This window comes from Bos javanicus, chromosome 17, assembly GCF_032452875.1.
Source record: "Bos javanicus breed banteng chromosome 17, ARS-OSU_banteng_1.0, whole genome shotgun sequence".
Lineage (NCBI taxonomy): Eukaryota > Metazoa > Chordata > Mammalia > Artiodactyla > Bovidae > Bos > Bos javanicus.
Genome location: NC_083884.1, coordinates 45,125,363 through 45,150,440, shown reverse-complemented (window position 1 = coordinate 45,150,440; position 25,078 = coordinate 45,125,363). Strand labels below are relative to the sequence as shown.

At 59.8% G+C, this 25,078-nt stretch overlaps 1 protein-coding gene across 22 annotated transcripts in view; it reads left to right on the top strand.

The window, feature by feature from the left end:
- The window catches only part of FBRSL1 (fibrosin like 1), an 84,210-nt gene extending 61,255 nt beyond the window's left edge, over positions 1-22,955 (top strand). For 2 of the 22 annotated variants that reach the window (XM_061384425.1, XM_061384446.1), the window contains 15 exons: positions 8,223-8,268; positions 10,754-11,069; positions 11,180-11,400; positions 12,158-12,226; positions 12,395-12,594; positions 13,310-13,360; positions 13,556-13,651; positions 14,196-14,264; positions 14,416-14,448; positions 14,665-14,736; positions 16,281-16,410; positions 18,678-18,755; positions 18,918-19,001; positions 19,179-19,386; positions 20,854-22,955. In XM_061384425.1, coding sequence (XP_061240409.1) covers positions 8,223-8,268; positions 10,754-11,069; positions 11,180-11,400; positions 12,158-12,226; positions 12,395-12,594; positions 13,310-13,360; positions 13,556-13,651; positions 14,196-14,264; positions 14,416-14,448; positions 14,665-14,736; positions 16,281-16,410; positions 18,678-18,755; positions 18,918-19,001; positions 19,179-19,386; positions 20,854-21,682 — 2,502 coding nt within the window. In that variant the 3' untranslated portion in view covers positions 21,683-22,955. Of the gene's footprint in view, positions 1-8,222; positions 8,269-10,753; positions 11,070-11,179; positions 11,401-12,157; positions 12,322-12,394; positions 12,595-13,309; positions 13,361-13,555; positions 13,652-14,195; positions 14,265-14,415; positions 14,449-14,664; positions 14,737-16,280; positions 16,411-18,677; positions 18,756-18,917; positions 19,002-19,178; positions 19,387-20,853 lie in introns of all 22 variants that reach the window. The other 20 variants (XM_061384428.1, XM_061384430.1, XM_061384427.1 and 17 more) reach the window with 20 other exon arrangements.
- The last annotated feature ends 2,123 nt before the right edge of the window (positions 22,956-25,078 follow it).

Here is a 25,078-nt window from a genome sequence, read left to right as displayed (position 1 = left end):
AAGATGGGGTCTCCTCCAAGGCCTGAAGCAGTGGTAGTAGAGGCCCCAAGACAGGGGCCAAGGGGGGGGACATTGAGACCTTGGTCAGACTCAAGAGCTTGTTCTACCAGGGTGATGAGGCTGGGCTAGGGCTGGCCAGTCTCCCAGCTGCTCCCACTGGTTCCTGGCACCAGCCCAGCCCTCAGTTCCCACCCGCTCTCCGCACCTCCACCCTGGCTCCTAGAACCTGTTAGAGCCAGGGGTGGGGTTTCCAGGTAGCTGGAGAGGCTGGGTGCAGCCTGGCTGCTCATCTGTAGGACACATGGCAACGGAACACCTTTGGGGGCCCAGAGGATTCAGCTGCTCAGTTGGGGATGGCGCCTGACCTGGTGCACCAAGGCCACCACCTCGGAGCTCTAAGCTCTGTCACCAGCTACTGGTTGACGTCTCCCATGGAACAGTCCCTGTCCCCGCGTCTGGAGGGGTCCCACCCCTTTTCATCCCCACACCTGCTTGTCACGGCAGCTCCTAGCCCAGCTCCTTGCACCCCACCCAGCCCTGTGGTGGCTCCTACAGCAGGGCCTTCTTAATGACCTCATCATGTCTGTCTGCCTCAGACGCCACACACACCTCTTCCTGTCACTCAACACAAATGCCTGAGCTCCGTCATGGCCTCGAGGCCCTGCGCCCCAACGCCACCTCTATGGAAGGCCCTGCCAGGTTGTTCCTGCCTCAGGGACTTTTGCACTGGCTGTGGCCGCCCCAGAGGACTCTTCCACAGACCTCCCCTCGGCTTGGCCCTTCTCCTCTTTCAGGTGTCAGCTCAAATGCCCCTCATGGGAAGTCTCCCCCAGCTGCCATTCAGATCATGTCACCCTTTACTGCCTGCCCACCCCGTCTGACTCATTGCCTGTTTCCCCGCGTATTGCCCACCGCTCCCACTAGGCTGAGGCTGACTTAGGCCTGCTGATGGCACATCTGGGCAGCTCTGGAGGCCCAAGGGCTCGTTCTTCTGCATACCATCCCCTCATCGGGGTCCTCGATGTGAGGATAGCTGCTATGACAGATTATCACGAACTTGGTGGCTGAGTACTACACTGTTATCTTTCAGTCTGTGGGAGTCAAGTGGACTGGGCTGGTCCCTCTGCAGCTCCAGGAGAATCCATCTGTGGTGTTTCAGAGCTTGGAGAGGAGCCCACACTCCTGGCCCCTTCTTTCATCTTCACAGCCAGCAGGCTAGCGTCTTCCCACCTCCCCCTCCCACTAGTAAGGACCCTGTGATTAAACTGTGCTCATGGGGTCATCATTACGGATGTGAATGTTGGACCATAATTCAGACTGTGTGCTGAAGAATTGATGCTTTTGAACTGTGGTGCTGGAGAAGACTCTTGAGAGTCCCTTGGACTGCAAGGAGATCAAACCAGTCAATCCTAAAGGAAATCAACCCTGAATATTCATTGGAAAGACTGATGCTGAAGCTGAAACTCCAATTCTTGGGCTACCTGATGTGAAGAGCTGACTCATTGGAAAAGACCCTGATGCTGGGAAAGATTGAGGGCAGGAGGAGAAGGGGATGATAGAGGATGAGATGGTTGGAGGGAATCATTGACTCAATGGACATGAGTTGGACCAAACTCCAAGAGAGAGTGAAGGACAGGGAAGCCTGGCCGTGGGGTCACAGAGTCAGACACGACTTAGTGACTGAACAAAAACAACATGGGGTCATCTCCCCATCTCACAGTTAATGGATGACCAGCCTTAATGCCACTTTGCTATGTAAGGTTCACAGATTCACAGGCTTAAGGCCCGTTTGCCGCTGACCCCAGAGGGGTACATAGGGACACCCCACTGCATGAATATCTTCCCCTTTGCTACCAGAGGCCTTGGAGCTGGGCCGAGTACTAGAGCTCAGCTGGGTCATGGTGCAGTGGGCACAGGAGCATACAGGCCCACAGACCTCCCAACCCCCAGCCTGAGAGTCAGGATTCTCCCACCAGAATCCCAAGTCCTAGGTCCAGCCCCTTTTGCCTTCCTGGAGGCAGAGCATGCTTTGGCTAAGCTCACAGACCCCACGGTCAGACTGCCAGGGTTCAGATCCCAATTTTGCCACATACCAGCTGTATGGCCTCCAGCAAGTCACCTCACTTCTCTGTTTCCTCATCAACAAAATGGGGATGACTATAGTATGTCCTCAAAGATAAGCATGAGGGCCCAGTGATTTCATGGTTGGAAGCCATTCAGCACAGTGCTGCTTGACACACAGCAAGGGCCACATATATGCTATTTTTATGGCCAGAAACTGAGTTTGGAGGTCTGGTGTTTTCGGGGAAGGGTAAGGGTAAATTGGTACATGTGAATAGTAATTCAACAGAGCAAGAGGACCTGGAAGCCCCACCTAGAGGCTGGCACCATTAGCCATATGTTCTGCAAGGTTGGAGATTTCTTGTAGGCTGTGCAAGTGCATGTGTTTGCCAGTGTTTTGCCACCTTTTGGAAAGGGGGCTCTGGCCCATCCTGCACAGCTCTGGAACTGGTTCCCATGGTCCCAGCTGAATGACTACGCTTTTCTGTCCTGAAAGGACCCACCTCTGATCGTTCAGCCTGGGGCAGGTAGGTATATGCAGGCCCTGAACTTGGGCTGTAAGCTGTGGGTCCCTGGATGCCTCACCAGAACTGACACCCTAGTGCCCCCAGTCCCACAGCAGCTTAGAGGTGGGGCTCCCAAACTCCTTCCACAGCCATTCCATCCCATTACTCTTCATGGATTTTTTTTTTTAACAGCAAGTTTCTTGATTGGGAGTTGTGCTGCTGATGTCCAGGTGTTGCATCTGTGTGCTGTGGAGTGGAAGGTGCTGCCCCATGAACCTGGATCCATCTGGGGCATTGTTGTGTTGTTGTTTGGTTGCTTAAGTCGTGTCTGATTCTTGTGACCCCGTGGACTGTTGCCCACCAGGCTGCTTTGTCCATGGGATTTCCCAGGCAAGAATACTGGTGTAGATTGCTATTTCCTTCCCCAGGGGATCTTCCCAACCTAGGGATGGACCTGTGAATCTCCTGTGTCTCCTGTATTGGCAAGTGGATTCTTTACCACTGAGCCACCAGGGAATGGCAACCAGTCACTCCAGTATTCTTGCCTGGAAAATTCCATGGACAGAGGGGCCTGGTGGGCTACATATAGTCCATGGGGTCGCAAACAGTTGGACAGGACTGAGTGACTAACATACGTGTACTCGACTTTCTAAAGGGGCAGTTGTTCCCCCTGGATCTCAATTCTTTTGGTCCACGGAGTGGCTAGGTGGCCCCGGAATAGTGGTCAGGGTGGCGTATTCCGTGCATTTCGCAATTACAGTAACTACTGGGACCTGTTCTCCCACTTTGCACCCCCATTTCGCCGATGGTGAAACGGAGGGCAGAGCTTACGTCAGACAGATGTGGGGGGGCTCTGTTCTTCCTTCAAGTCTCAGCTGCTCGACCTCACGACTTTGAGTTTTCTCCTCTGTAAACTGGGCGTAGGAACCGTCCATATTCGTTACTGTGAGCATCGGAGTTGTCAGCCCTTACATAGTTCGGTATAGCTGGCACCGCGCCCTGACCTGGTGGCGGGGATGGCACGGCGATTGCTTGAACCCAAACCTGCTGCCCAGCGCGGGCAGATCCACGCCTCGGGGCTGGATTAGTCGGGCCTGCCCGCGCCCCGCCCCCGCTCCGCCCCGCCGCGCTCCCTGGCCGCCGCCTGCGCGCCCGCCAGCAGTGCGCCCGCCGCCGCTGCCGACGTCTCCGGTTCCCGTGCCGCGCCCGACGGCGCCCGGGACTCCAGTGCGCACTGCGAGCATCCTGGAGCACGACAAGTCGGCGTGGGGGTCATGCGTGGCCCGTGCGCCCCCGTCCTGGGTTCCGGCTAGGCAGGGCGCGACGGGAGAGGGGCCACCTCGACGGTCCAAGGCTGGCAGGGGCCCGCGCTCGGCCTCCGGCGTCCATGCCGCCCAGCTTCGCCTCTGGCTCTGGTCCGAGGACTAGCGGCGATCGTCGGCAGAGCGCGCGGGACCAGGGGCGCGCGCGCGGTGAGTGAGAGCTGGTGACTCTGGGGAGGCACTCGGGACTTTGGAGGCCGGGATTGAGGGAGCCGCCGCCCCCTCTAGAGGACCGAGAGAGGCCCCCGGCGCTCAGCTCATTCCGACTCTCAGGAGCCAGGCGCGCGGAGACCCCCAAGTACCTCCGCCTGCGTCCGTGGGGCGCACGTGGAGGCAGACCCGCAGAGGGTCCCGGGCCTCGGCCAGGGCGCAGGGGAGCTCGGGGCGTAGGCTGGGCAGGGCGTTGGGCAGGTGGGGGGGCGCGCGCCTTTGTCTGCGCCCCGGCGCGGGCTCGGCCACCCGGGTTCCCGGCGCCCGTCGCGCTCACCTGCCAGGAGTTGGAGCTCTTTGTCTGGGGCGGGGCGCGACCAGAGGAGGTTGTGCCGCGTGTCTGGGCCGAGGCTGCCCCACAGGTCGGGTCCTCGCAGACAAAGCGCGCCTTGACCTCCGCCCGCAGCTGGGATTGCCTGCCTCTGGGGAGTGAGTGCTGGCCCTGACGCTCTTGGTACCGAGCTTGCCCGCTCCACGGGGACCTCTAACCTGTACTCTGGCCGAAGTGACCCTTTCCTTCCACCCCTACACGGGGTCAGTGCTAGGGCGGGAGGATACCCGCGCTGCCTGGGGTCATGTCCCTGTAGCTAATCCACGGGAAGTTATTAGCACGGGTGTAGTGGTTGCGGTGGGACTGCTAGCCTGCCTTGGGTCAGCTAGCCAGCTCCACACCCCTTGTCCTGGAAGGAAAGTCACCGAAGGACCTCGACCTGGGACATGCCTCAGCAATGGTTGGCTTTGTACCTGTGCTGGCAAGGGGGCTGTAGCCTAGGCCGCGGCCCCAGATATCCTGGGGCCTGAGGATTCCTGTGTTTGTTGAGAGCCTTCTCCAATGGGCGTGGTTGTGCCTAGACAGGTGTCCCGGCCCTTGCCGTGTGGTGGAAGCCTGCTAGGTCTCTGCCCGTGACGCCTGTGGGGACTTGGATCCCTCAACTTCCCTGACCAAACTTCAACTTGAGCAGTGTGGTGTGGGGACCAGATAGGGAGGGGAGAATGGCCGGGCCCACTGCCTCGCCTTTGCCTGGGCAGCATCCCAGGGGTCTCCAGGGCTAGAGAAGACCCTCCCCCCTTGCTGCTGCTCGCCCCTTCCTCCACGCCCCACTCTTTTGCTCCCTTGACTTTCCCAGGGTCTGGGGCGCCACCTCCTGGCTCTGGAAGCTGGTGCTCCAGCCTGGGGCCTTGAAGTGAACCGGAACTGGCTTGGCTGGGCCTCCTCCTGGGCTGGACAAGGGCACCTGCAGCCTTAACTGAACTTGCTGCTCACCCATTCATCCCTAGTCTGGGACCTAGGATAGTCGTGCCCCACAGAAACAAACTCGTTTTCTCAGAGTGATGCCTCTGCTGTTTCCTTCCCATACTATCAGCCTTGGTGGGATGGAGATGCCCCGCTATATTGGAGGTGGGGGTTCCAGGGAGGGCTGGCACAGAGGGTGCAGCTGAGGCACCACCTGCCAGGAGGTAGCCCCCCTTCCCCATCCTGGTGGCCCAACGACCACACCCTTGGAAGGTAATGGTAGCTTTGAGACTGAGCTCTTTAGCTCATTTGTTTCACCTGCTGAGGGCATGTGTTCAGGCACCCCAGGAGGTGCTGGGGACCCCTGTGGGCTGCTTGCACGGGGCCAGGCTCAGGGGGGCTGTCAGGGCCGCAGGTAACAAAGACCTTCACGAGGGTGTCCTCGGCAGAGCCTAGAGGCAGCTCCTGCTCCTGTTCCTCTCATCTGGGGGGTGCCGAGTGCCCACTTATGCCCTTCTCCCGCTGGTGCAGGGCAGCAAGCAGAGAGGATTTAAACCTGCACCAGCAAGGGAGGCACCCTCAGACTGAGGGAGTCTGGAAAGGCCCAGGGGACTTGACCGAAGTCCCTGGGTCAGGGCTCAGGCAGGCCAGCTGGTCACAGCCTTTGGGGGCTGGGGGAGAAATGCACACTGTAGTTTGGGGCCGTAGGATGGTGCTGGACTGTTTTCAGTCCCGGGGTGACTTTTTCTGCTTTGGCTTTGAAAGATACTCTTGGCTGCTAATTTGGAGACTGCTAATGTGGAGAGCTAATTTGTGAGACTGTTCATGAGACCACATATTAATAATAATTACAGCAGCTGTATGGCCTCAAGTGCGGGTGACACCGGGACCCCCTCTTGGGGTCATGGTGAGGGTCCAGTCCTCTGAGGCTGAGGCCCTGGGGGGTCTTTGGGTGGGCCCTGGGAGTGCAGGAGGGTAGGTGGCTCATGGGCCCGGGGGCACCTGACCTTATGCCTGGACATGTGCTCACGGCTCCCAGCAGAGCTGGGGCCATGCCTGGTGCCGAGCGAGTGGTCATGAGGTGTCCGCATCCAGGCCCTGAGGGGTGGGTGGCAACACCGCTGACCCTGCCATCCTGCCCCTCAGAGCCCCTGCTCAGGTGGATTGCTCACCCCTGTGGGGTCTCCTCGAGTAAGGCGCCGATCCAGGCGTTCTGACAGCTGCTGCTCACCACGCGGGGTGCCTTGGGAACCCATGGGAAGAACTCAACAGCCACAGCCGCTCTGTTGCCCCCTGAGCTCCGGTGGGGGAGGCAAACCCTTGCAACCACCCTCCCCGCCGGGGCCTCCCAGGGGGTGGGGGGGGCAGGTTGGCAGCCTTCCATCTGGTCCAGTGCCAGTCCAGCCTGAGGCTCAGTGAGCCTGTTTTCGGGCTGTTTGCCACCTGTTTTCTTTCGGATGTGGGGTTTCTGGGCACCGTTAGGAAGGTGACCCACCCTAGCACGAAGTGTGAAGGGGCACAGCATTCACATGAAGGTGTCACGGTTCACTCTGCACATTTCCATCAGCAGGTCTGGGGTGACCCTGGCCCAGGGAGCTTCTTCGAGCAGCTCCCACCCTTTCCCTGCAGACCTGGGCTCCAGCCTGCGTGGGGCCTCACTCTGCCTGGACTCTTGTATCTCTTTGTTCACCTGTCATGTCTGTTCTTGCTTTCAATTCTTTGGACAGATGCCCACAAGTGGGATTGCCGTATCACATGGTAGTTCTGTGATTAGTTTCCTGAGGAGCCTCCATACCGCTTGCCACAGTGGCTGAACCATTTTCCATTCCCACCAGCAATGCACAAGGCTTCCAGTTTCTCCACACCCTCACCAAGCCAGGGGTTTTCTGTCTTTTCTGATGGTGGCCATTATGGGGGGGTCTCATGCGCCTCGGTACTCAGTCACCCCACCTGCTTTCTCCCCATGGAAGTCCAGGACGGGGCATCCACAGACACTGGGAGCAGGGTAGCAGTGCCCAGGGCTAGGGGAGATGGGAGGATTGGGGTGAAAGCAGAAGAGCATGTGGTTTCTTTTTGGGGTGCAGAAAGTCTTCTAAAACAGGTTGTGGTGAGGGTATGTTGTATGGTGTGTGAATCATTCCAGTAAAACTGTTTTAAAAAACCACCAACTAGGGAGACAAGATCTGCTAAGAACAGCCTTACAGGCCTCTGCCTGTGAACCAGCGTGAGGGCCACGTCCTCATCCTGAGTGTCCTCACCCCTCACCAAGGTGCTGTGCACACGGGCCTCTCCCTAGGAGGGGAGAGGCTGAGCAGGGTCAGGGGGCCCGCCAGAAATTGCCATGTTCCTTCCTGAAGCAGGTTGGCCCCCACTCAGAGAACCCACTCCACCCTGGACACTCGGTGCATTATGGTGGCTGTGGTCCCCAGACCTGTGACTCTGGCTGTCTGAGGCCTGGCGGGTGGTGGGCTGCAGCCTAGGGGCAGGGGGCATCCCCACTCTGTTCCCCCTACCCTGCTGCCTCCAGTGCCAGGCCCAGGGGTGCCTTCAGGTTCCTGATGCTGGGTCTGCAGGGAGGCACCCAGATTCCCCAATCCTGGCTCCCCACCAGCAGGGCCACTGAGCCCCCACATCCCTGCTGAGGGGGTATCCTTGGGTCCCTGATCACAGGCCGAGTGACCTGTGTCCAAGTCTGCTGGACCTGGGTGTGGTCACGCTCCTACATGGGGGCGATGGGCACAGAAAGATGTATTCTGCCAGGCTGGGCAGCCCTCACGTGCACTGAGCTTGCCCAGACCTGTTCCCTGGGTGCCAGGGGCAGGAGGTCAGGGCCAGGTTCACCCAAGCCTTGTAGGTCCCTTTGACCTGACCCTCCTCTCTTTTTTCCAGGCATCTGTGGGCTCCGAGAAGCTCTTTGCCCCAGCAGCCGATAAAGGTAAGTGTGTCTCTGGACTCCAGGCTTCTAGAAAAGCACAGGACACACTCCTGAAATGAACTGGAGGCGCCATGTTAGCTCTGTCTTGAATTTCAGGTGCAGAGCCTGAGGCCAGAGTTAGGTGTTCCCATTTACTGAGGGATACAAACCACATCCCCAGAAACAGCCACAAGGAAACGGGGAGCTGAGAGGAGGACCAGTGTGCCTCAGCCAGAGCCACACAGATCTGGAGCGGTGGTTCCCCAAGGGGGGGCGGTCCCTGTACCTCCTGGGGACCATTAGGAATGTACTTTCCCAGGCCCTTCCCAGGTTCATGGAGTACATGCTCTAGGGATGGACAGCAGCTCCTGGCTCGTGAAGCGTCCCTGCCACAGTGTGGACTGGCCCCTGTGGCTGCCACCACACGTGTGGCTGTTTATATTAACATGAGACAGACTAGACTCACTCCTCAGCCACACCCAGGCCCTAGCCAGTGAACGAGTGGGATGGCACAGGTGCCTGGCATCCCATCATCACAGAAAGCTCTTCTGGCCGGCACCATCCATCGAGGCCAGGATAGCCCTTTGTAGCCCAGCCTGTTGGTCGTGGCTGTGGCCCAGAGCGGGTGTCGCTGGACCCAGCACAGAGAAGGAGTCTTTTTGCTTGGGAGGCTCCCTTAGGACATGACTACACAGAACAGGCCTTGGGGTACCCAGTGCACCACAGGTCCTGCTGGCCTGGTAGCTGGGCATGGCCTGTACGTGCCTTTAGCTCAGGAAGCCCTTTCCTCAAGTCAGGCATTGCAGCAGAGCCGATGCCTGCTGAAGAATCCAGGTAAGGAGGCCCACCAGAGGCTCCTTGGAGCCAGGCATGCTCAGCTGACATTTCAGACGGAATTAATGTAGGGTGTTACCAGTTTCAACAAATGATCACAAACCGTGTGGCTTGAAACAACAGGCTCGTAGTTCCAGAGACTAGAAGTTTGGAGTCAGGTGTGTGCAGGGTTGTGCTCCCTCCAGAGGCTCCAGGGGAGGAGTCCCTGCTGCCTCTTCAGCTCCTGATACTGCCTGCAAATGTGGGCATCCCCAGGCTTCTGGCTGCATCCTTGCCATCTCTGCCTCTGTCTTCATGTTGCCCCTTCCTCTTTTTGTCTCTTGTAAGGACACCGTCACTGGATTTAGGCACCCTCAACCCCTGATTCCCAGCTGATTGCACCTGGAGATTCTTAGCTTGATTATGGCTACCAAGACCCTTTTTCCAAATAAGGTCACAGTCCCAGGTTCTGGAGGTTATGATTCAGCAGAGTTCAGGGAACTGGCAGGGCTTTGAGTGTCCAGAGAGGTGCAGAGTTGGAGTGGGGTGATCAGTAGCAGTGCTCATGGTTTTGTCAGTGGCAGGAGGCTCTAGAGACTCCAGGACTCTCAGAAGAGCTTGAGCATTAGTGGCAGGCCTGGGGTCATGTCCAAGTCTGCATGGCCCATGCCTGCCTCTTTCTGTTCTGATAGTTGCTCTCACTTTGCAAGAGCCTTGTGTGTGGAGAACTGAGAGAGACAGGAGGGGAGAGAGGGCCGGCCTCCCCGGGCAGTGAGCACGTGGGCTGACAGCTTCCTGTCCTCCTTGCAGGAGTGGTGGCAGTGGCCTCTTCCTCAGGTCTGTTCCTAAGCAAACAGGCCCAAGGCAGGGAGGTGTTGCCCTAGCAGAGGAGACATCTCTGTGCCAGCCTGGGTTACGGGTTACACTGCCCTGCAGCCACAGGGGAGGCTGTGGCCAGTGCATCACTCTGCATGGCTGCCGCCTGCATGGGCCCCTGGGCCCGGAGAAGGAAGTGGAGTCAACCAACAGGCCAGATGAAGCAACCACATTCAGTAACCTGAATTTCCACTCCTCCTGGAAAACTGGGATGTCATCCCCTGAAGGCAGAGCTGCTCCGATGGGTGGTGGTGCCTCCCCTGGCCTGGACACATGCTTTCCACCAGGCCCCTGGGCATGTGACCTGAGGCCTCGCTCAGAGCAGTTTCAAAAGGAGGGTTTGGAATGAGCAAGCAGGCTTGCTGATGGCCCAAAGGCAGGCCTGGAACTCAGGAGCAGAGGCTCTGGGTGGTGGTGAGTTGAGGCAGCCACTTTCTCCCAACAGACTAGGCAAGGCTGGTTGTCCAGAAAGTCTCCCCCAGGGTGAGGACCCAAAAAAGAGCTTTAGGCCCTGGATCAGTCAGGTGGGTCAAGAAAGAGCAGCCATTCACTCAAGTGACACTACCGTGGTGGGAGATAGGGCGGCAGAGCTTGGAGCCCAGCGCCCAGATTGAGCTGGCTCTCTCATGCATTTGAGTCTCCCTCCATAAAACGGGGCCATAAGAGCCCCTGCAGTGAGATGGCCTCAAGCAGGTAGCTCCCCAGGGAGCAAGGGGTGGGTTATACCAAGGTGTTGTGGGCAGGGGCTTTGTGCCACCTAGTTCCCTTTCGGAAATGATCCTGAACCCCAGACTCACCCCTGCCACTCTCTCCGCAGGCCACACGCTGGGCGAGAAGTCCGAGGCCAAGACCGGGGCAGCACCCAAGGTCTCGGGTCTCGAGCGCAGCCGTGAGCTGAGCACCGAGCCACCCTTCCTGGCCCCCGTGCGCAGCCCCGCGCCGGTCCTGCCCTCCGCCAGCACTGCGGCCAGCCCGCTGGTCAAGAAGGAAGCCCCGGCGCTGCCCCGCCTTGCCCCGCAGCTGCCACCCGCGTCCTCGCAGCCCCGGGCCCCGCTCCTGACGCACGTGCCTCTTCCTCAGGGCGTCTTCCCGGGCCCCGGCCCGGCCGCGCACAACGGCCTGCACAGCCTCAGGTGGGCACAGCCTCAGGTGGGCGTGGGGCCGAGCCTGCGCGGCCTCGGGCGGGCGCGGGGCGGCGCGGAGGCGGGGCGCGCGGCCGGGCACTGAGCGCCCCTCCCTGCAGCAGGAGCAGCAGCGCCAGCAGCGGTGCCAGCCTGGGGCTCGCGAAGCACGCGTCCCTGTCGCCTCACGGGCCGGGCCCCCACCTCTCTACCTCACACTTGGCGCTCCGCTCGCAGGCCCAGCACCAGCACCACGCGGCGGCCATGTTCGCCGCGCCCCCGACACTGCCCCCGCCCCCGGCGCTGCCGGCCAACAGCCTGGTCATCCCAGGACACCCCGCCGGTAGGTCTGGGTGCCATCGGTGGGGCCAGGGTCACTGTCTGTTCCCTCTCCACTCTGGGCTCCTCATCCCTGGCCAGGGGGGGACATGGCCCTTGGGGAGGCAGGGTTGGCCTCCGAGATAAAGACTTCTCTCCTACCTGCTCCTCCAGACCACTCCCAGCAGGATAGCAGCGCCCTAGCAGACCATCAATGCAGGGCAGAGGAAGTTTCCTACCAAGGCCTCAGTGTGCACACACACAGATACATGGGTGCACACACGTATACATGGGTGCACACACGTGTACATGGACACACACTCCCTGCTCCATTCTGAACCCTTGCCAAGCCTAGTAGGGCAGTTGGGAGCCGGGAGTTGGTTATAACTTGGAGCTGCTCAGTTGTCACTGCGATGAGGGCTCCCAGGGCCTGCTGTGTGTCTCTTCCCATCCCTCTGTCCCTAGGCTGCTGGGGGGCAGGGGTGGATAGGGCTGAATTGTGGGGTAGAGGGGCCCCAGATGAACTGCAGCTAGCCTGACCTCTCCCTCGCTGCTTGATTCCAGCAAGTACCCCCTCATGGCCAAATTTTAGGTCACTAAGGATTTTTCCATGGGTCTCCAATTTTTTTTCTAAAAGTCTGAGCCCAGCTCAGTTGGGGGCACCTCAGTACCCCAGACTGGGACCAAGACAATGGTCTGGGGGAGGCTGGGATGGGCAGGGCTCCCCGACAGGGCTGTCTTGGGCTCCCAGGGTGGCTCACCGTGTTCTCTCTTGCCTTTAGATGCCAGCCTGTTGATCTCATTCAGCCAGCCAATCATGTATTGCCAGCCTCATTCGGGGATTCTGATTGGTACTTGGTCACAGGCACCTCTCTTACCTCCACCCTGGGGCCCGCACGTAGCGAGCGGCCACCACGGCTTGGCCTGCCGAAACCGGGAGTGCCAGGTGACTATCCGCCTCGCCCCGCCGGGAGCCCGCGGCCGACGTGCCTCTCTGTCTCTCTCTTTTTCTCTTGTAGATCACGAGCTGCTCAGGCAAGAGCTGAACGCGCGTTTTCTGGTCCAGAGCGCCCCCCTGGGCCCGGGAGCTCTGCTGCGGGCGGAGTTCCACCAGCACCAACACACACACCAGCACACACACCAGCACCAACACACATTCGCCCCCTTCCCTGCCGGGCCGCCCCCGCCGCCGCTCCTGCCACACGCCGCACCCCCGCCGGTGCGTAGGCCGCGCGCCGGCAGGCGGGAGGGGGCGGCCCGGGCGCGGGACACGCAGCAGGCACACGCAGACGCTCTCTGCACGCATGCAGCTGACACCGTTCCGCGCGGTCCGTCTGTCCGTCCGTCCAGCCCCTCTGGTTCCCCCCACCCCCCGCTCCCAGGGCATCCCATGACGCTCCCTGCCCTGGGCCGTTCTCTTGGGCTTGGGTGAACACCCCCGTCCACATGACCATGGGCCAGTTGTACCCATGTGGGGTCCTCAGTGTCTCAGTTGGCAGCATGGCAGCAGGTCAGGAGGACCAGGACTAGGGGCCATGCAGATCAGGACTCTTCCCATGTTCCTGAGCCTCAAGATCTCATCCCCAAGCCAGCTGCTGTAGGCAGAGTCCCCTCCCAGCTTTGCTGTGGCACTGGGCAGTGAGCAGTGGCCTCAGTGTACCCTGCAGCTTGACCATCAGCCCTGGGCTCCAGGCCCTACCCTCCCAGTCATGGCTGCAGACACCCAGGTGGGCGAGTCTGCACCTCCTATGGTGAGGTCACTAGAACAGGGAAGGGCCATGGGCCAGCACCCTCAGGGAGCCTGGAGGATAGCTGGCTGGGGGCCGCCAGCCTCATTCTGGCCGCTGCCCGGCCTGGCGGTGTGGGTGGGCGCTTGGCCAATGGAGGCATCAGCAAGGCTGGGAGGCCTCACTCTCTGCCTCCTTCCCTTCCAGTTTGACAAGTACACGCCCAAGCTGGACAGCCCCTACTTCCGACATTCCCACGTGAGTGTCCCTGCGTGCCCTGGGGTCACCAGGCAGGGTGGGGGGTGGGGGTCAGGCTGCGCCTTGTCTGTGTAGCCTCCCACCTAGTGCAGGCGTGGCAGGGTGGGGGCCAGAGGGCCAGGCCCAGTGCCCCTGCCCAGGATGTCCGAGTGCCCGGCGAGGCCCCTGGAACACCCCTCCCGCCTTCTCTTGCAGTTTTTCCCGCCCTTCCCTCCTGCCGTCCCAGGACTGCCCGCCCTGCTCCCACACCCAGGCCCCTTTGGATCCCTGCAGGGTGCTTTTCAGCCCAAGGTACCAGCTGCTCCCGGGAGGGTGTGGGCACGGTGGGCAGGGGCTGCAGGACCGCCCCCCCCCCCCATAATCCAGCATCTCTCAGGGCAGTCATGATCCCAGGTGGCACCTGAAGGGCCTTCACCCGAGTGCAGAATATCTTGACCTTCGGGGCCAGGAGAGCCTTGCTTCACTTGTTCTCTCCTCAGCTGGGAGCACTGGGGTTGGGGGGTGGGAGGAGCAGTGCAGAGGAGCAGAGGTAGAGTGTGGACAGCAGCCATCCATGGCTGTCCACACTGCCGGAGGCCCAGGCACCAGGGAGCTGGCTTGCTCTGCTCACCTTCCCTGCAGCGGGCTGCCTTCACACAGCACAGCGATCAGAGCCTTCTCCTGCCGCCTTTTCAGAAACCTCCGGATGGAGGATGTGGTGGGGCCAGACCATCCTGGGTGACAGCGTGCAGGGCCTCACAGGGCAAGGCAGACACCGGTGCCCTGGGGGGGTTTGGTGCCACCTGGGCACGGAGCCTGCACAGTGGTCTCGTGTGGTGTCCCTCTCTCCCCTCAGACTTCAAACCCACTCGAGTTAACAGGCCGGGCCAGTGTGGTTCACACCCTCCTGCAGAAAGCCCCCGGGGTAGGTGGCAGTGGTGTTCTTGCGTCTCTCCTTCCCGGGTGGGCGTCCAGCCAGCATGGCTCCATGAGGCTCACATAGTGCCCCCTCCCCAACCCCTCTGGGCTTGACTGCTTGCAGAGCCTGGGTCTAACACTTCCTCCTCTGTTGACAGCAGGTGTCCGACCCGTACCGGACAGCAATCAGGGTGAGTGTGTGCGTGCTTGCATGTGTAAGGTCTGTGTGTGTGCCTGTGTGTGTCTCGCCTTGGGAGGAAGGGGCCCGGTGGGACCTTCCGGGAGGGTCTGAGGCCAGGGAGGACTCTCTTGGGTGGCACAGGGGTGCCCTGTGACAGCAGGGATCTGGGGGTGGGGAGTGAGGAGACGGTTCTGGCCGCGAGGCTGAGCCCATCCCCCCGTCGCAGAAGCCGGGGAAGTGGTGCGCTGTGCACGTGCAGATCGCCTGGCAGATCTACCACCATCAGCAGAAGATAAAGGTGAGCTGGACTGCTCGTCCTGCCAGCCAGGCCTGCGGCTCAGAGAGCGCCCTTCTTGGGCCAGGCCCTCCCCAGCGTCCACACATGTGCGCATGTGCCCCTCGCCCCAGCGCTGGGCCGGGCCAGCAGGGGTCGGAGCTGGGGAGCAGGACAGAAGTGTATGGGGAGCTCAAAGTCACTTCCACCTGTCACCCGGGATGACCCAGGCAGGGTTAGAGAGGAGCTGACCCTGTGAGCCTCCCTGCTGTCAGTCAAGCCCTCCCAGGGGGCCTTTGGCCTGGTCCCCCCTTCCCCCCAAGTGTTTATTAAGTGTCTGCTGTGGGCCATGGACAAAGATGAACCTAAGTGGTCACGGAGCCTGCATGCTCCTGGGGGGGACAGGTGGTGAAGAGGAACCCAGCTTGAGGCCATCCTCCCCGCAATGGGTGATGCCAGATGCCCTGGCTGAGCAATTCAGGGAAGAGGCAGCCCTGGGAATCCTGGGGACTTGCAGCCAGGGGCAGTGGGCTGGGGCGCTGAGGGAGGCCAGAAAGGGACCCCACACCCTGTATCACAGAAGAGTCTCCACACTTTTTGTGTGTCATCTCAGGTAACACATTACCCTTATTCAAGGTATTTTTAAATCATCACGCCATACTGCTACTGCTAAGTCACTTCAGTCGTGTCCGACTCTGCGACCCCATAGACAGCAGCCCACCAGGCTCCCCCGTCCCTGGGATTCTCCAGGCAAGAACACTGGAGTGGGTTGCCATTTCCTTCTCCAATGCATGAAAGTGAAAAGTGAAAGTGAAGTTGCTTAGTCATGTCCAACTCTTAGCGACCCCATGGACTACAGCCCACCAGGCTCCTCCGCCCATGGGATTTTCCAGGCAAGAGTACTGGAGTGGGGTGCCATTGCCTTCTCCTTATCACGCCCTGAGTGGGTTACAAAGGACAAGTCACAGAAAGGGATTTATGATGGATTAACAGGCAGACACTCAGGCAGGGTGCCTGGAAGGTGCAGTGGAGGAGGCAGGGTGGGGGGCAACCCTCTGTTGTCACCACAGCAGGAAGAACTAGGACAGACTCGGCCCACCCCGTGCCTCCCGTGGCCCTATGACCCAGGGACTGGCATCTTAGTTTTATTTAATACATTTAAATTTTAATACTCTTGGTAAACTTAGCCATTAGAAAACTGGAAAGACTCGGGTATGCGCATGTACTTTTCCAACTCAACTTTACAAAATCTAAACAGTATTTCTAATGAAAATGTAGCATCCAAATTGAGATGAGTTTTAAGTGTAAAACACCAGCTTTCAAAGACCATATAAACAGGAGCGAAACGCTGCAATCGGGAACCTCCTATATCGACCGCACGTGACGACGTTTCGGTTACCCCACATCGCTGACACATGGTCAGGATGACTCTTACCTGTCTCTCCGCCCACTGAGCGAGGCCAGCGGAGCAGGGGGCATCACACCTTGTTGTCCAGCTCATCGGCAGCCTGGTGGCGAGCAGGACAGAGGCCCGGCCTCCGGCCCCTATACACGCTCTGTCCCGGCAGATGCAGCTGGAGCCCCACAAGCTGGACGTGGGCACCAAGCTGGACTTGTTCAGCAGACCCCCCGCCCCGGGCGTGTTCGCCGGATTCCACTACCCACAGGACCTGGCCCGGCCCCTCTTCTCCAGCTCGGGTAAGGCGGCCTGGCCCAGGGGAGCTGGCGGCCCCTGCCAGCGTGCAGGCCTGGGGATGGCCCAGCAGACGCGGTCTCGCCTTTCTCCTCTGGCTGGTGTGGGCTCAGGAGGGCTCCGGCTGCTTGGGCGGCGCTTTTGTTTCTCCAGCTGTAGCAGGTGGGGTCTGGCAGTCCTGCCTGCCTCAGGCTTCTCCCTCGCCCCCTGGAGGTGTCCCCACAGCTGACCTGACCCCGCCCATGCTCTGGCCCGTGTTCGGCTGTTGTCCGAATGGTGGGAACCTGCTCCAGAGCCTCTGTCCCGTGTTCACCTCCGCCAGCAGCCACACCACAGCCTCACTGTGTTGGGTCCCTAGGACTACCCCTAGGCTTGCGGCACTCCCAGGACTCGGCCTACGTCTCACACACCCCCAGCCGTATGCCTTGCAGCCAAGGGACACGCATCTGTCGGCAAGGAAGGGGAGGAGGGTGGAAGTCGGGTGTCTCCTGAGCACTGCCTGAGGAGCCCCAGGATGCACTTTATTCCCCGGAAAGGAGCCCTGACAACAGGGCAAGAGGCTGTCTCCCAAGGAAGCTTGTGGGGACCCAGCACCCCGGCTTCTTACTGGGGGCCAGTCATGTAGGCACCTGTGTCTGCCTGGACCAAAACCCAGACTCCCGGAAGGAAAGCGAGTGCTCAGCACAAACCACACTGTTTGCACAAACAATCTGAGCACATGTGAGTGAGGTATTCCTATCAGAGGAAGGTGAGGAACCTCCTGAAACCCAGGTTCCCAGATGCCGACGCAGGGCAACCATGCAGCAGTCCTCAGGTTGATGGTCTGGAGCCCACAGGGCTGCTGCTGCCTCTTCCCCAGCTGTCAGGCCCTTGAAGGATGTCACCTCCTCAGAGGACCTTCCCTGACCACTCTGTACATCCACCCCGCTCACACCCTGCCACAAGCTCATGCTTGCTCACCCCCACCCGCTGTCAGTCTGTGCAGGCAGCCCGTTAGTGCACCGGTGTGATGGGATCATGCCGGCTGGCCTGTGAGCTGGCCGGCTCTTCCCAGCCCCCACTCCACCACCCTCATGGCCTCCAGTCCCCAGCCAGGGCAGAGGCATCTCCCAGGTGTCTGGTTCCTCAGAAAGCAGAGCGCCTCCCATCTGGGCCTCAGCCCTGGCAGCCAGCAGACTTCTTAGGCCTTATCCTACAGACTGTGGCCTGGGCCCCCCATGCTTCCCTCCACCCACGGCCTCATCCTGCTGTGCGTCCACTTGCCCCAGCACATGCCCCACCTAGACCAGGGCCCTGCTGTCCCTGCCTGACGCCTGGTCGCCCACCCCCCCATCTGGTGTGAGTGTTTCTTCCATCTGTGTGCATGTTGCCATCCTCTTTCCCAGGGAGTATCAGCTCGTTGGCCTTTTCTTGAGGTGTAGCTTTGTAAGGCAGCACATTTCCCTGACTGCCCTCCAAGTGCTCTTATAGCATCCTTTTCAGCACTGGGACCAGCTGTTTCCTAACTTCTGGTTCGATCTCTTCATAAGGTCACTTAGAAATGAGATCACGTTTCTAGGTGGAAGCTCTCTGGGAACTAAACCTGTGTTTGTCTGGGTGGAGGAGCCCACCTGTGACACCCACAGCAGGCAGACGGAGCACTCCATTGTTAGGGTCCCCTAACAGGTGGAGGGAGCTGGAGAGACAGGAGGGGGCGCCCCTCTCACAGGTCTCACCAGAAATTCGCCTCTAGACAGAAGGTGGGACACCCTAAGCAGCAGGGTCTGCCCTTGACCCAGCAGCCCCTTCTCGGAGCCAGGCCCACTTGGCTGCCCTCCACATTCGGTTCTGGAGGCGTTGGGGGAGCGGGGCTGATTCCGCACTGATGCTTGTGGGCTGTGGCCAGCAGCCAGGGGACACCACCGGAGGGGCTGCCATCTTCAGGCCATTGTTCGTCTGGACCAAGCCACACCCACTGTCAAACGACCAGGATTGTTTGTTAGCTCTGGTTAGGACCTCGGAGGGTAGCTGGCTGCGGGAGTAGCCCCTCAAGAAGGCTCAACCTCAGGCCTTCTCTCTGCCCTTCTCCGCTGGGGGCTCACTACTATCAGCACCTTCCTCCCTGCTCCCCTGCGTCGTGGCCTTCCAGATTCAGGGAGATGAAAGCCTACCTCCTAGCTGGTCCTGAGTTTGGATGGGGAGGTGGAGCAGCCAGGGTGCACCACCCTGGGAAGGAGGCACAGATGGAGCCCCAGGTGCACCCACGCCTCCAACAGTCTTCCCCCCTCTCCAGGTGCCACCCATCCCGCCGCCAACCCATTCGGACCCTCAGCGCATCCTGGCAGCTTCCTGCCCACTGGTCACTTGACAGGTAGGTGTCCCTGAGGTCTGTGCAGTCTGGCTGGCCTGTGCTGACCCCCAAGAGCCAGGGCACCCTCAGATTGTGCAGGTGGTACCTGCCAGGTTCTGGAGCCCCGGGGTAGGGGAGGGCTTGGTGCACACAGAAATTCCTGAGTGCTTGTTGCACCCACAGACCCTTTCAGCAGATCAAGCACCTTCGGGGGCCTGGGGAGCCTGGGCAGCAACGCCTTCGGAGGCCTTGGCAGCCACGCGCTGAGTGAGTGACCCTGCCGCCTTCTCTCCCTTCACACGGGCACGGGCGTGCATCAGGGCTACAGGGACACCGGGCGGACTGTTGGCCCTCGTCTCCTCAGGGTCTGGGGTTGGGCATCTCCCTGTGTGTGCTCCTCCCTGGCCCCCTGGCCTCACCCTCTGCTGCCAACCCCTTCCCCAGCTCCCGGCGGCGGCAGCATCTTTGCCCCCAAGGAGGGCCCCACGCTGCATGGCCTGCCCAGCCCCCACGAGGCCTGGAACCGGCTGCACCGAGCGCCACCCTCCTTCCCCACGCCACCCCCGTGGCCCAAGCCTTTAGATGCCGAGCGGGTCTCAGCCCTGACCAACCACAGCCGGGAGCTGGACAAGGGCAAGGAGGGGCGGGACCGGTGAGTTGGGGCCCCTCCACCCACCCGTTCTGCCAGCTCCCTGCCGCCCCGACTTTGGCCCCCCCCAGCACCTGCAGCCCCAAGCCACCTCTCCTGAACCCAAGAGGGCACACGGAAATCTTCTGTGGGAGGACGCGAAGACTGCGTCTTTGGGGTAGGAAAGACCAGGGGAGGGGAACCCCCGAGTCCACATACTCTCCACCTTGTTGCCACAGAAGACTCTTGCTGGGGCACGATCTGGGCAGGTACCATCCGGGATAAGGGTCACTTCCACCAAGGCCCTGGCAGGGATGGTGGGCTTCTGGACATGGTAGGTCTAGAGGTAGCTCAGACCTGCAGGGCAGTGCCGGAGGGGGGCTGCTGAACCACCAGAGGGTGCCAGGTCTGGGAGGTAGACCTGCGGGGAGCCCTTGAGCTGGAGGATGGGGGCTGAGGTGGTGTGTTCCCCCTCCTCACCCCACGGGCAGCAGAGCTAGGCCAGGGCAGGGCAGGAGGGAGCCTGCATTAACGGGAGCAGCAGAGTCCGGGACTTGGTTCTGGAGGAGTCATGGGCCAGCCATGCAGACAGGAGCAGGGGAAGGCTCCCTGGCCAGCCCTTCCGGCCAGGTCTGGGCATTGCTGCAAGCTAGGTGTTGGGCAGAGCCTGAGAGGACAGTGAGGGAGGGGGTGATCTAGAAGATGAGGGGGACATTTGTCACAGGCCCCAGGAAGGGTGCCGGGGAGCACCCCAGGGCCTGCTCACATCCTACAACCATCACTGTCACCGCAGAGGGTCAGGAGCCCAGGGAACTGCAGCCCCCCGCAGGGACATCAGGGTCAAGAGGGCGGGCTGCAAGTGCAGTAAGGGTAGCCAGGTGCAGCAGTGAGGTTGGGGGGACCTGGGCACCTGATGTGCTCAAGCTCAGCTGCCCTCCCAGCCCCACATCAGGGTGGAGGTCATGCCCCCCTTGCTCCCAGCCTCAGGGCCAAAGGGCTAAAACGTCCAGAGTGGCACCTCATGGGTGAGAACCGGACTGGGATGGGGTGGGTGGAACTCTGGTGAGCCCCAGCTGGGCCACACACACCCACCAGAAGGGGATTTCAGAACCCCATCCCTCCAGATCAGTGGATCAGTGGGTCTGAGGCGGGTGGAACTTCCCAAAGTTCTCTGGGTTCTGGTGAAGTCTGTGCTTCTGTTGCAAAGTTGGGCTCCAGAGTTGCCCGTGTGGGGGAGGCAGGTATGGGGATGCCCTTGTGGGGGTGTGGGTTATGATCACCATGTGTGTGTTGATGGGTGCCACTAGCAGTGATTGCACAGGAACCTAGCGTGCAATCACACGTGGACACACACCCACACACACAAGGACCCTGAGGTCACTTCAGTGGATGGTGATGGTGCCACATTAGGTGGGAACTTGGTGGCAGAGGAACTCGCTGCAGGGTGTCCCGTCAGGCTGAGCGGGGGTGTGTGTGTGTTGTCGCTCCCAGGGACCTCCTGGAAAAGACACGCCTGCTGAGCCGGGCCTCTCCAGCGGCGCCCGTGGGCCACCCAGGCAGTGGCCTCGTGCTCCGGGGCCAGGGCGATCCGGGCCGGCCCGGGATCCCCGCCGAACGCGAGGCTGAGCTCCGCATCAAGGAGAGCCACTCCCCGGCCAGGGAGGATGGCCCCAAGCCCAGCAAGATGGCCCTGGGGGAGGGCCTGCGCCTGGCCGGTCTCCTGGGCCGCGAGCCTGGGAAGCCGCAAGAGGCGCTGGCCGAGCAGCCCCAGAGCGACGTGAAGGTCAAGGAGGAGCGCGGTGAGGATGGCGACGTGCCCCCACAGCCTGGCCCGGGCCCCGCGGGCCGCGAGCGCCCGGCCTTCGCGTGGGAGCCGCCGCGCGACGCCTACCGCGGCCCGGAGCTGCCCCGCCGCGCCCCGCCGGGACCGGGCCCCGCCGCCCTCCTCGAGCCGCCCGAGCGCCCCTACCGGGACCGCGAACCGCACGACTACAGCCCCGAGCGCCTGCGGGAGGCGCGCCGCGACGAGCTAGAGCGCGCCCGGGCCGCGCACCTGGACGGCGCGACGCTGCTGCCGGCGCTGGGCGCCCTGCACTACCCGCGCCTCGCGCCCGCCGCGCTGCACAACAGTCTCCTGGCGCGGACCCCGCCCACTGCCGCTGCCGCGCTTGGCGCGCCGCCGCCGCTGGTGGCCGCAGGCGGGCCCCCCACGCCCCCGGGGCAGCCGCGGAGCAGGACTACGCCGCTGGGGGCTCGCGCGCCGGGCGAGGCCCGCGACTACTCCCCGTCCCGCAACCCCCAGGAGGTGGAGGCGCGGTAGTGGCCGCGGGCCCACTCCCACCGCGCGTGCGGGTCCCCTCCAGGAACGCACTGCTGTCCACTTTTCTAAACGTCCGTTTCTAGAACCTAAGCACAGTTCCATCGGCCCTGGGGTGGCGACGCTCACTTTTCCACTCGCAGCGTCGGGGGTGTCACACACAGCTTTTCTGGGGGTGATCTTTTGTTTTCCGAGCTTGAGATTAGGCTACTGGAAAAAAAAAAAATTCAAGTTTGTACCTTTTTTCCCACAGGTGAGAAGCATTTTTAATAGATTTGTATTTTTTTCAACTTTGTGCTCTTTAGACACTTAAGAGAAACGAAAGACACTTTTGCTTTTTTACTTTTAGTTTGGTTTTGCAATTTAATGGCCTCAGATCTGTCTCCAGAGCCCCTGGGGTTTTTTTTGTCTTATTTATGGTGGAAAAAAACGGTCATTTTGTCCAATGCACTGTGAGGCCCCCACTCAGGCCTGGCCCTGACCCTCCCTTGGTACTTGGAACCGAAGTTACAGATATATATTAAGATAATAATGTACAAAGCTTTTTTTGCCTTATTATGCAGAAGTGTAAAAGGGTTTCTTTTTCGGTTTGTTTTTTTAAAAAGAAAAATGAAACTGTAAATAGTCTGTTAATATAAATATATGATGTTATTAAATTCTTAACCTAGGTAGACTTTATAAAAACAGTTTCTAGAAATTTCTCTGGTTGTTTGTTTAAGGTGGTCACAACAACCCACCCGCTGTCAGTTGGAACTGCCCTCAGACGTTTAATGGCAGCAACATCCTTCAACTATGCAAGCGCTTGAGCGGCCAGGCCGCTGGGGGACTGCGGAGTGGCCCTGGGATGTGCGTGCACCTCGGGCTGGTTGTGCGGTGGCCTGGGGATCCACCCCAGATGAGTAGGGATTGGGAGGTAAAGAGGCTCAAGGCTGATCACAAAAGAAATAACCTGTGTTTCTTCTCCACGGAGGCCATCAGAAGACATCGGTCTCATGTTCTCCCACCGGCCAAGGCTTTGGCATGATTTCCTTTCGGTTTCAGTCTTACTTTCATAACCCCATGATGTCACTGTACCCTCTTGTCAGTATCCCTTCTTTCCTGACGTCCACACCTGTTTCCTGAGCGTTGGAGCCTCGGTTTGGCCATCCTTGGCTGTTTGCTTTATTCCGTTCTGTATTTTCAACCCCATGTTTTCACGGTAGACCCCGGTTATTTTAAACAGTCTGTTCTCACATCAACCAATGAAGGTAAATACAGCCTTGATTTTGGATGAAAAGGTGGTTGAGTGTTTTGTGGGGCTTTGTGGCAGGTGGGGATCATGTACCTGCCCTCAGTTCCTTCCGCCAACCCCTGGCTCCCACCCACCAGGGCTGCCCTGCCTGCCCTGGGCTTGCTCCCCCAAGTGGTTCCCTCTGCCAAGGCTCCTCCCTCTGGCCTTTGCTGGCATCTCCATCTTGCCTTCAACTGCTGTGGTCCCACAGTCCCCACCCTGTCACCTGCTGCATCATCCCTGCCCCGAACTTGTTCTCTGGGTTGTTTTTCTCTGTGCACTGGGGGTCAGGGTGCATGTCCTCGGGAGGGCTGGCCTCGCCCCCTGCTACCCTAGCAGAGCAGGTAACCATTGTTGGAGAGGGGAGATCTCCGCAAGGAAGGGCGCAGGGGCAGAGCTGCTGCCCTGACCTGCTGGAGGAAACAGGCGTGGGGGTGCCCGCCCTGCAGTGGGGACCTCAGCTGCTTGTGCTTAGCACTCGGCCTATACCCCTACCCTGGCATGGTTTGGAAATGGGGCCTTGGCATTGTAGTCTAGTTGGATTGGCTTCCTAGGGTAAGAAGCCTGGCTCAGAACTGCCTGGAGCCTAAGCCCATTGGAGTCCCCATGGAGAGCTGGGGGTGCCCTTCAACCCCAGGGAGACGCTCCTGGTCACTTGCGGCCAAAGCATCCTCCAGGGCCTTCTCCACAGGAGTTTGGTTCCCAGGCACTAGCCCCAGCCGACCGGAGTGCCTCTCTCCTGCACGTCTTGGTTTTCCTTTGTCTCATTGGTAGCCTCCACAGCAGAGCGTCAGGAGCGACCTGTCACCGTGCCCTGCTGACGGACCTTGGGAGGCTGGTGACCACACTCACCCTGGGCCACAGCCACAGTGCTGCAGGGTCCCTGTGGAGCAGACACTGAGAAGCAGAGGCCCAGCCAGCTCGGCACGAAGGCCCTGGGGCCCCAGCTATAGGTGTAGTTGGAGGATGGATGCCATTCAGGGACTGCCCTTGACTGAGACCACTTGGGAGTCCAGGGATATCACATGAAGGGATTAAATATTTGAGTTACAGCCAAATGACACAGTCTGCATTGAACCACAGGGACACGGGGAGTAGGCCTGTGCTTCTTGCCTGGTTTTGGAGGAGGGCCCCTGGCAGCACGTCGCTTGCAGGGTAGGGTTGGTATCTGCCCTGGGGCAGGCCGTCCCTAAGGCACCTCGTTTTCAAGAGGTCATGTTCTCTTATGGAGTGTCTTCCCAAAGGGCATGATTTTTCATGGAACAAAATCACTAGTGGAATTCTTCCCACTGGGGGGCGCCCTCCATGCTGGCACATTTCTGAACAACCGTAACCTACAGTAAGTGGCCCATAGGGACTGTGGTCTGTCAGGCGGCACCAGCCTCCAGGAACCCGCAGTCCACACTGGAGCGCCATCTCCAGGAAACGTCTATGAAGTTAAATGACTGTCAAATAAAATGTTTCAATAAAAGCATTGAAAGAATTTGTAAAATCCCCTAGAAAGTAAAACAAAAAGATAGTGAGTTGAAAATGTGAGAAAAGCTGAACAACCTCCCAGGATGTCCATCCTCCAATTAATAGAATTTAGGGAAGAATAAAAGCTAAGTGGAGTGCGACATCTTAGAGTAGCAATTTTAAAACATCCCGGTCAAATACCAGCCAAAAAAGACATTTCAGGCATGCGAGGATTCAAACATACATTCATTCACTGCATCTTTTCTTTGGGAGCTGCTGGAGGAGATACTGCGGTAAAATAAGGGTGTAAACCAAGAGAAACGGGGTGCTGAGGAGGACGCCCTTAGGACCCAGGAAGGAGGCCTTGGGGGAGGTGGTCGCCGCCAGTCTTGCAGGTTTTCTCCATGTGAACTTCAGAGTTAGCTTCTCAAATTCTACTAGTTTTGTCCTCTGGCCATTATATTGGGATAGCATTGGATTTATAGATAAATTTGGGAGGAACTGACACCTTTTCAATGTTGATTCTTCCTGGTCCATCACAGAACTCTCACTAATGTACTTGTTTCCTTTTCTCTCACTTGGTAAAGGTTTTAATTCCCTTCAGCTGTCTCACAGCTTATGTGTATTGCTAGGTGTCTTATGCTTTCAGTGGGCTTCCCTGGTAGCTCAGTTGG